The sequence below is a fragment of the Dermacentor andersoni genome, chromosome 4 (genome assembly GCF_023375885.2).
Source record: "Dermacentor andersoni chromosome 4, qqDerAnde1_hic_scaffold, whole genome shotgun sequence".
In the NCBI taxonomy this organism is placed as follows: Eukaryota; Metazoa; Arthropoda; class Arachnida; order Ixodida; family Ixodidae; genus Dermacentor; species Dermacentor andersoni.
Window position 1 is genome coordinate 22,384,119 of NC_092817.1, and position 10,882 is coordinate 22,395,000.

General features: G+C 47.4%; 1 protein-coding gene across 2 annotated transcripts in view; it reads left to right on the top strand.

Annotated features, from left to right (window-relative positions):
• The window catches only part of LOC126536013 (F-box only protein 47-like), a 44,307-nt gene that overhangs the window by 27,764 nt on the left and 5,661 nt on the right, over positions 1 to 10,882 (top strand). For both annotated transcript variants that reach the window (XM_050182904.2, XM_055073494.1), the window contains exons 4-7: positions 485 to 561; positions 843 to 1,044; positions 3,180 to 3,347; positions 8,137 to 8,298. In XM_050182904.2, the coding sequence (XP_050038861.1) occupies positions 485 to 561; positions 843 to 1,044; positions 3,180 to 3,347; positions 8,137 to 8,298 (609 nt within the window). The remainder of the gene's footprint in view (positions 1 to 484; positions 562 to 842; positions 1,045 to 3,179; positions 3,348 to 8,136; positions 8,299 to 10,882) is intronic.

Here is a 10,882-nt window from a genome sequence, read left to right on the forward strand (position 1 = left end):
CCGGAATCACAACCACGTCGCTATTGATGTTCCGAAGCTTTGTCTTTACCTCCGGGGTAAGATGGCCGCGAAACGCATCCAACAGAAGCATCAACCGCGTGCCTGCACGTCTGCCTAGCAATGATTCCAGAGTGAGCAAGCGCGTTTGGCGGCCTTGGCTACGCGCTCTTCCTAACAAATAGGGGGGTGCTTAGATTCGCATGCAAACTTTTTTCCAAACTTTTTCGCGAAAATAGAGGGGGGGGGGGGGGTGCTTAGAATCGCGAAAATACGGTATATATAGAACGAGAAAAATAAATACAGCGGGAAGACAACTGCAGCGATATATATGTGAAGCTAGATACTAAGCGCTAACAGCTTAAAAATTACATTTGGTGTATTAGCTATGGAGTAAAGTGAACAAGACCAGGAAAACCTAAGTCTATAGTGTCGGTAAGCCAATTACAAGGTCACAAATATATTGTTGAAACTTCTATTGCTCCAGGAGTACTGATGAAGAGGGTCACCTGTCTTTTCCCGACCAAGGAACGGCTCAAGATAATGCTGCGGTTCGTCGAAAAGGTGGGCCTATGATGCGTCGTCTGTCTACTGGCTGCACAAGGAATGGAGAAGGTTCATTCTTTCATTCATTCCATAAATAAATCAATGAATATATTAATAAAATAAATAAATGAATAAATATGAGTGAGTGAGTGAGTGAGTGAGTGAGTGAGTGAGTGAGTGAGTGAGTGAGTGAGTGAGTGAGTCTGTCTGTCTGTCTGCGCTTCCCTCCCTCACTTCATTCCCCTGTGTGTTGTAGCGCAAGGTAACGGAGAGGTGACGCGCACTGCGCGATGCCGCAGTTCGTGAGCCGGCCGACGCTCGTGCGCAGCCACCTGCCCCGCGACCTGGAAGCCGCGGGTCGTCAGTGGCACCAGTACGGCGCCTTCCTGATGGCTGCCGTGGTCGGCTGGGTGGACAGCGAGTGCCAGCTGGTGCACGAGGTGCTCTTGGGGCTCTCCTCCGCGCAGCGATTCACCTCCAGGGTGCTCGGGGCAAGGCCCGGTGGGTGCCCGGCTCATCCAGCGTAGTCTTACCACGGATGGGCGTCATACATACATCATGAGGCCCTTCAATGAATACTTCTCAAAGGGGCGCTAAACACTCAACGGACCTGACGAGAACAGTTTGGACTTGTCACGTACTGACAAAGCAGTAGTGAAAGAAACGAGGCATGGACAATGAAAGCGAGGCACAAGAACGCAAGTATGCCTCGCCTCCTGTGACCGTGTCTCGTTTTCGCGCTATTTCTCGGTTGTACTCAACGAACGTCTTTAGGTCGAGAGTCTTTTCAACGAATGTCTTTAGGCCTTCAACGAAGATCTAAAGGACGCTTAACAGTTAGTTCACTCCGGCCAAGTACTTTCCCAAGAATTTATTGTTGAAAAGTTATTAGCGCTGAGATAAATGGGAAAGTTTTTTTTATTCAACTAGTAAGCCCGAAGTGCAGTGCGTGCAAGCTGACGTGACGTCACGGTTTTATAGGCTCATTTGTGCGCGTTTTGGTTGTTTCCGTTCAGAAAACCTTCTAGAGACTCAGTTGGATTTAGAAACAAATGCAATTCTTGTTTATCGATAAACTGTCGGCTAATCAAGAGCAGACGATTTCAAATTCCGTGACATCACGAGCAACTATGGCACCGGAACTTCAAGACGGCGTCGCCACGCGTTCCTTGTTTAAAACTCTTTTCTGCCTGACCAAAACTTAGCTCCAGTAAGATAGACCGTTTTGGTGTCCCAGATTTGTAATTCACTGATTAGTCCGCGCTTAATACGATTCTTCAGTGACCCTTCGAAGCCTCCATTTTGCGGCTTCACGTACTATGAGACATGAACTTCGCTACGCTACAACTCTTAACGCGATCGCTTCAAAATCTAGAAGTTGATTTGGCATGTGATGCTCTCCAATGTTATAGTAATCTCACGGAAGCGTCGACCGGCATTCGGTCACTGGCGCGGGACGGAACACACCTGCAAAAGTAGCGAAGGTATACGCGCATGCGCGCAGAGCGTCCTGCATGGTGTCACGGCACCGTCTGCTAGGCGTAGTGCCTGCTATACATAATTAGCATATATACCGTTCGCAGTCGCTTATTCTGTATATACCACTGTGCGCACAAGAGCACGTGCGCACATTTATGGTTGCGTTGGAACTGTATAGGTAACATGGAAAATGGGGAGCATAACAGAGCAGCCCAGCACACTATCCACGCGACGCTCGCAAACGAGTGAGCTGTGTGCGCATGCCCCTTGCGTCGCTACAACGCTCACCGTCGCTTTGGTCGGCGCTCCCGTGAGATTATTACCTCAACGGAGAGCTGTACGGACAGCTTGCTTCAATCTCCCTATCGCAATGAGGCGCCTTATAATACTTGAAAAGCATCGCTCCACCTCAGCCGACCTTTGACCTTCGCCATCCTTGATGCCCATACACGTAAGGAAGCATCGTTTCACTATGCTTAAGTTCAAGGGTTCCTTAAAACACCCAGTGTACATAAAGGCGTGCTGCTGTATGTGCTCTAACTGCATGTGTGTACCTCCTCATAAAAGTTTGGAACACGGTGCCCTCTTTAATACAGCTGTCAATAATATTTTTCTATTCTACTAGAAATAGTTGTTAGAAGAACGAACAGAGCATCGAAAATTATATGTTGCATTGTGTAGAAGAAATAAAAAAAGCAAAGCAAACAAAAACGATAAAATTCAGACGCGTACCTTATCACTTATTGATTACGTCTGGATAAGTTGTACTTGTTAATACCCGCTTCGTTGCTTGAGGAACTGCTAGTGCTACACATGATCTCCTGGTGTGTTCATGTAATATAGAGTCATCTATATGCTGTTCAGACTCCATATTTAGAATCTTCGAGTCTGGTCTCGAACAAAATCAATCAATCAATCAATCAATCAATCAATCAATCAATCAATCAATCAATCAATCAATCAATCAATCAATCAAGCAATCAATCACAATGTTTGTAATCTCTCTAAAGCGTACTATGGCTGTAACCGGCTTATTGCCTGATTTCCGTCAAAGCCATCGTCTTTCATGGACACACGGTTAAACTGGGGCTACCGATGCCCAACGACCGGCGAAAAAGAGAGGGACGAGCGAACGAGTGCGTCGCGGTGGTGCGCAGGGCAGCTGCGCCGCGACGAGCTGGCGCTGCGCCACTTCCTGCGCTGCCTGTTCCTGTCCGAGGTGAGCCCCGAGGACAGCTGCGCCTGGCTGCAGAGGCTGCTGCAGCCCTGGCCACTCGTGTTCCGCGCCAAGCTGCTCTACATCATCTACGGGCCCTGCTGCCACCGTGAGTGGGCTGGATGGACGGATGGATGGATGGATGGATGGATGGATGGATGGATGGATGGATGCATGGATGGATGGATGGGTGGATGGATGGATGCATGGATGGATGGATGGATGGATGGATGGATGGATGGATGGATGGATGGATGGACGGACGGACGTACGGGTGGGTGGATGGATGGATGGGTGGATGGATGGATGGATGGATGGATGGATGGATGGATGGATGGATGGGTGTATGGATGGATGGATGGATGGATGGATAGATGGATGGATGGATGGGTGGATGGATGGATGGATGGATGGATGGATGGATGGATGGATGGATGGATGGATGGATGGATGGATGGATGGATGGATGGATGGATGCATGCACGAACGGATCTTCCCATCTGCAACAGGTTCTTTCACTATTCGCTCAGCCTCTCTTAAAGAAAAAATAATCTGCAGAAAACTAAAGTAATGTTTAACAGTCTTGGATTAGAACAGCAGTTTACGATAGGTAGCGAGGCACTGGAAGTGGTAAGGGAATACATCTACTTAGGGCAGGTAGTGACCGTGTATCCGGATCATGGGACTGAAATAATCAGAAGAATAAGAATGGGCTGGGTTGCGTTGGGCAGGCATTCTCAGATCATGAACAGCAGACTGCCATTATCCCTCAAGAGAAAATTGTATAACAGCTGTGTCTTACCAGTACTCACGTACGGGGCAGAAACCTCGAGGCTGACGACAAGGGTTCTAGTTAAATTGAGGACGACGCAACGAGCTATGGAAAGAAGAATGATGGGTGTAACGTTAAGGGATAAGAAAAGAGCAGATTGGGTGAGGGAACAAACGCGAGTTAATGACATCTTAGTTGAAATCAAGAAAAAGAAATGGGTAGGACATGCAATGAGGAAGGAAGATAACCGATGGTCATTACGGGTTACGGACTGGATTCCAAGAAAAGGGAAGCTAGCAGGGGGTGGCAGAAAGTTAGGTGGGAGGATGAGATTAAGAAGTTTGCAGGGACGACATGGCAAGAATCAGTACATGACCGGGGTAGTTGGAGAAGTATGGGAGAGGCCTTTTCCCTACAGTGGGCGTAACCAGGCTGCTGCTGCTGCTGATGATGATGATGATGAGCACCAATAGGTTAATTTAGACTGGCAACTATATTGCTCAAAATCTTGTTCTCATTCGTTTTAAATGAAAACGAAAGGTTCGATAGGTAACTGATAAAATGAAAGCCAAGCATACTTTTTTTTTTAAGGCTAACGCTTAAACTCAAGAGGCGGTAAGTCAGTGCGACGTCAGAAATATTGCTTCATGTGCTTGCCCGGGTGTGAGCCATTTTGGCGCAAGAAAAGCTTTTTAAGCTGGCCATAGCCGTATTCTTTTATTAGTCCTCCTTTACAGACAAGCAGTTATTCACATCCGAGTCAAAGCTGTCGAAATCCATGACGTCATACGTCATGCCGAACTGCACAGAGCGTCGCCACCCTTATTTTCTTGTGCGTCTTTTCTAGCTTACCAAGTCACCTTTCGTGGTTAGAGTGACCGGTGGCATTTTGCAGAAGCGTAATATATTAATACACCGTAACTTGATGTGCGTGTTTAATGGCTCCTTAATGAAAGTAATAATTTCGGAATGTGAGCGCCTACTCAAGCGTGGCTATGACCGGTTCATCGCGAATTAGAAACCAAAAAAAAACAAGTTTAAAGATTCTTGAGAACTTGAAGAAAGAAAGGGGGAGAGGGGTAATTTAGTTTTAAGAGACTAAAGTTCAAATAAAAGCAGCAAAAATTGTAATCAAAACAAGAAGAAATGAAGAACAGAAAAAAAAAAAACGATGTACAGCGCGAAGGAAAAGGACTGCGACAGACGAAATACACTGCGCTGTGTATGTCGTCTCTCGCAGTCCTTGTCCTTCGCGCTGTACGTTGTTGTTATCACGAATTACCAACTAGCCCAAGCAACCACCCTAAAAAAACAGAATTTTTTTTTGTAGTGGGCTTCTCCGCAATAAGCGGTCTTCTAAGGAGAAGCACGCTTCAGTGATCTCTGTCGGCGACATTCCCAACTTTCGAACACAACTATATGAAAGCGGTATTATAAAAAAGAAACTGTTTGCTACAACCTAATATCTGCGAAAGTGCTTGCGGTAGCTCCATATAAAAGTAATATGGCTTACCGAACTTTCGACCTTTTTTCTTTTTGGCCGACATCATTTTTAGTGCTTAGCGCAGAAGATATAGACGAGATGGGTAGAAGAAGAGGCACACGCAAACCAGCGCTTGTCCGTGTCTCTTGTTTTGTCCGCCTCGGCTAAGGTTTCTGCGCTAAGCACTAGAAAATGATTAGGACACAATGTGCACGTTTCAAGCCTTCGAACCTAAACTAACAAGCTCAAACAGCAGCAGTCCTGAACGCACTTTCCGAGACTTCTTCTCCTCCACGGACATCAGACGATCGCCTGCTGGGAGGACGCTCTGCTATACGAGCCCTCGAGAAATCTCCAGGTCTCGTGGCTTAAATTGCTGCAGCGCACTTTTGACGCATTCCTATACCAGGGCGAAGAAGGCGCGTGGTGTTCGGAAGCTTTTTTTGTTGCTTCTCCGGTCCTTGTTTTAAGCTGTCGCAAATGTCAAATCCACATCCGAACGAACATGGTGCGGTTCGTATGAGAAGGTTGGTGCACGCTCCCTCCTCACCTCCCCCCCCCCCCACACACACACAAAGAAAAAAAAAGAACAGAAAAGGAAAGAAAAGTAATAAATAAATGAGAGAGAGAGAGAGAGAGAGAGAGAGAGAGAGAGAGAGAGAGAGAGAGAGAGAGAGAGAGAGAGAGAGAGAGAGAGAGAGGAGGGGGGAGGGTGCCTTTGCCGTACATTGCAGTTATAATTATGCTGCTGGTATGGTGAGAATGACTTCGACGGTACGGGGCACAACGCGTCGCAGCGCGGATTCTCTATTTAGTCATTACGCTTGGAAGATGTAGTTTTATTGAGTCGCAGTTACCGACTCACGAAACCTGCAAAGTGGGTTTACGGCTGACAAAAAAAGGCCAAAGAAGACAAAATTCGCGTAACTAACTATAGGGGCATCTGTGCAACTTCGGTACGGGCGCTCGGTAATTGATTCATTCGCCTTCCGTCTGGCTAGGGGCGCGCAGATTTGGCGGTTCGCGTGTTTGCACAGAAGCTAATAGGATCATTGCTGTCCGATGCAGGACTTCCTCTCATTTGTTCCTTCTTTTTCTGCAGCGGCTCCGCGAAGGGCATTCATTGATATCTGGGGGACAATCGCGGCCACACACGCGCACAAGAGGAAAGTTCCCAATTAAGGCGTTTTATTCGTTCATTCTGTGAACAGAGCCGTTGGGAATATTTCCTTTCTCGGCAGCCGTGTTGATTTTCTATTTCCCTTTCCGCGCGTTCACCGTCGATGCACCGCCGTGCCTAAGCCGATCTGCAGCTAGAGCTGCTTTTACTGAGTGGACCCTCTGCCTCACTTGTGCGGTGCAGCGTTCCGAAGCTGGTTGTCCAATTTGTAAAACTACCCGTAACTACTCCTTCCCAACATGCGCACACGCACACGCACGCACGCAGGCGCACACGCGGAACCGACAATCACACACAGGAACCGACAGTGTGGCTGGCACCGATGTCAGTGCCAATGTCGGTGCCAGCCACAGAGCGTGGGATCTGCATAGGTTTTATTGTAACAAAGTTAATAAACGCTTGTTCAAGTGATGGCGAGGAAAATCTTTTTTCCGTACGAATGGTTTTATATGGGCTCTGAACGCGGTAAAGTTTCCTAAAGGTAATTCCTCTCAACTCCACGGTGGCAATACCTTGTGTCGCTGTACTGATTCAATGCTAACGCTTTGCCGTCGACAGTCATTTGAGACTGTCACATTCTTATAGCTCAGCGGCACTCTTTGCATAAATAGTGGCAAAAGCTGATCGAACTTGAATGTTTGCTTATCTTGCATTCTGTCTGAAGGTAGCATCAAGGTTATTACATATCACTTACCGGGGTAATATACATTGAACTTCTGGATCAGTCATCATGTTATAAAACTTGTATTATGACATCAGGCATCGCGAGACACGAGACGCTTGGTCCACCAAGAGCCATGCGCATACTGCTTGGTATCCTACACCGGCGAGACAAGATTTTCTGGAGAGGTTGCGCTCAAGCGAACGCGGTGCAATCCGTCGAGTCCGCACAGTGATGGCGGTGAGCGACCATTGTTTCTTTTTCTCGTCTGCCAGGCGAAAACACACTCGGCCAGAGAAAACCGAACGCGCATTGAAGTGCGCCGCCCACACACACACACACACACACACACACACACACACACACACACACACACACACACACACACACACACACACACACACACACACACACACACACACACACACACACACACACACACGCACGCACGCACGCACGCACGCACGCACGCACGCACGCACACACACACACACACACACACACACACACACACACACACACACACACACACACACACACACACACACACACACACACACAAAGTTTCACACCGACTTACGTGGTGGACTTTATGTCATACGCTAGTGTTACCGAAGGTAAACTCGTTATTTAGGGCTTGCTATGATTATTTAGGGCGATGGAGTGCGCCGGTTACCATTAAAAAAGATGTGAAAAGTGTGCCTCTTTTTGCAGAAGTTACCGTGTGTAAGGTGCAGGGAGCTTCCTCTCAGCTCGGCGTACATTACATAGAAGGTAAAGCCAGCCCTGTGCACATGTGCAGACGAGCTCCTGTGGGTGCTGCCGTCGCTGCCCCAGACAGCGATGGGGTCTCCGCTGCTGCGCGCCTCGCTGGCGCACATGGGAGCGGCGCTGTCCTGCCTGCACGAGGAGGCCGCGGGATGGTCCTCGGACGACACCATCACCGTGATCGAGGAGCTGTTCGGTGAGTGTATACACACGTATACCGAAAAGGGACGAAATTTTGATCGAGAGAAAGGAGGAGGTGTAAGGCCGGAAGCGCTTCAGTACTCCTCACCGGGGTAAAGGGAATTGGGAGAGGCAGGGAGAGGGCGTGTGTGACAGGGTACGATGGAACAGTGCAATGAACTGTGTACACATTGTTCAACACGGGGTGTTCGCACCGTACGCGCACTAGGCGCAGAAGTACGAAACGTTCTCGCGCAAACGTATTTCGCACATTTTCATTTTACACCGCGTGTGTTGAACGACAAGCGTCTAAGCCCGTCTCCAATAAAAAGTTCAGCAGAGGCCTTATGTCACATTGGGCATGGTCAACCGTCACCATTCGCCGAAAATATTCTCCTCCAAAAACTCGCGGGAATCAGGTGCTATATCAAAAACATCAATGCCCGGCACTCAGCCGCATATTAAGGGCCCACGTAACATATTATGTACTAAAATTCTGCAGAAAACATAGACAATGATTTTGAATGAAAGCAAATAGCACGAACGAACGAACGAACTAGAGAGAGAGAGAGAAAGAGAGCCAAGAAAGCTATTCGCTTAAAAGTTGCAGTTCGCCGGAGCAAAATCAGTTGGAGCAAATATTCGCAAGCAAGCGCGACACGTTCACTTTTAAGTAGAAAAAAATTGGGCCGAACTCATCCACGATGGCTATCCAAGTACGCGAATATCATTCTTTTGCGATGAAAATGAATTTATTGTACACCTAATGGGATGTTTCTTTTTCTAAATGTACGCTTTGTACACTTTATTAGCAATCTATCTCATCATCGTGGGTGTGTAACTGGCGATATGTTTTATCTGTTATAGTGATTATTATGAATACCGGCACATGCCCATCGGCACATCACCAGTGACCCATGTTAGAGTCAAAGAGATTCATTCAAGAGCGGCACATATCCAGTGTCACATACGCATTTTTAGACTGCGCTTATCTTCAGAATCGGCCATTATTTTTACTTTGATAGGTAGTCGGAAAGAAAACTGGTCTAATAATGCGAAGAATTCGCATTAAAACAAAATCAGCCAGCGATGGCGAGTCCGACTCGTCTTCATTTGTGTGATTAGCGCTTCCCGGTGGTGGAAAAACGGAGAGACACGACTGTACTTCCTCCCCTTCCCTAACCCATCTTTCGCTTCTTGCCACTGGCTTGGGTTATGTTATTGCACCTTGGCGCTGGTTTACGGATGAGCTGCATTACGTGGCTCCAGCAAATCGTTTTACCGATTGTTCGAGAGGCCAACGGTATCGTCCAGGCGCAGTATCTTTTCCTGTCGCAACGGCGGAGAAGTTTAGGCGACAGGGTCTTTGACTGGTGACGGATTTCGAATTCTCGCCGGACAATGAGACAATTTGTTCTTATTAAAAAATAAATTCTAGCAAAACACTGTGGGGATTTCAGTGACGGAGGCCAGTACTACCGGAGGCCATCAAAATGAGCAGAGGTGTGATACCATAACAGCTATTGTTGTGAAATTAAAGACGTCAAAATAAACAAACCACGCTGAGTGGAAATAGGCCGTTTCGTGAGGATTGACGCAATAGGCCATTCCGCGCGTGACCAATATGTGAACTGAGTCACAGAGAGAGAGAAAAAAAAAATGATACGCTGCGCGGTGAAATTTACCGTTAGCGACTCACCATCACCTTATCACCAGGTTTCTTTATCAGCTCGGCCACTGCCCGGACGAGCGTGTACCTCGACCGGCTGCACCCACAGGTCCCGCACGTTTGTTCGCTGACTGAAAGACTGTGTCTCAGCTGAAGCCTTACTTTGGCCTTACTATGGTTAGCAGCGAGACGGCGCCTTTACAGGCGAGGGTTATGTTACGGTGCAACCAAGAGAGGTGCGAGTCAGAAGAAGACGATTGGACGAGTAGAGGTGGAATCGGTCTCGACAGCCATCTTGTTTATAAATCGTTGTCTTTCTTGTAAATATTGCAAATACATCTTTATATGTGACTTCTGCAACGTAACAATATGTGCAATAAAGACCCAATGACTACTATAAAATACTTCTGACAGCGATAACAGTTGCGCATAATGTTTTATACAATTTTGTTTTAAATTTACTCTTGGCTGTAACCTCGGCGGCGGCGAAATGTTCTGAAGGCTGCCGACAAATTCCTGCACGAGCGTGGCCACAAATTGAGCCTTTGAATAGATTCTCGCAGTTCATGTTCATTTAAACTATCGCTTTCGTTCACAACATCGACCACTTCTCTTTCTACGCCTATTCTTTTTCCTCAATGATGAGTGGCTGGTCAACACTTCCACGCTGGCTGACCGAACTTCAAGCTTTTAAATCATAATAAATTCTCTATCTCTCTCTGTCTCTGTATGGGCGGATCTATGTTTGCACGCATTCTTTGTACGTGCGAATTTGCATGTGTTATTACGTACGAGAAAGACATCTAGCGCTCACTAAAGAACGTATAGTGACCATAGCATTCGCATGTTAGCATTGCGGTATTACAGTAATACCGAGGGTAACCGACAGACCACTACGGGCGTGCAGTCATCTTGCGACGTCGTGTTTAAC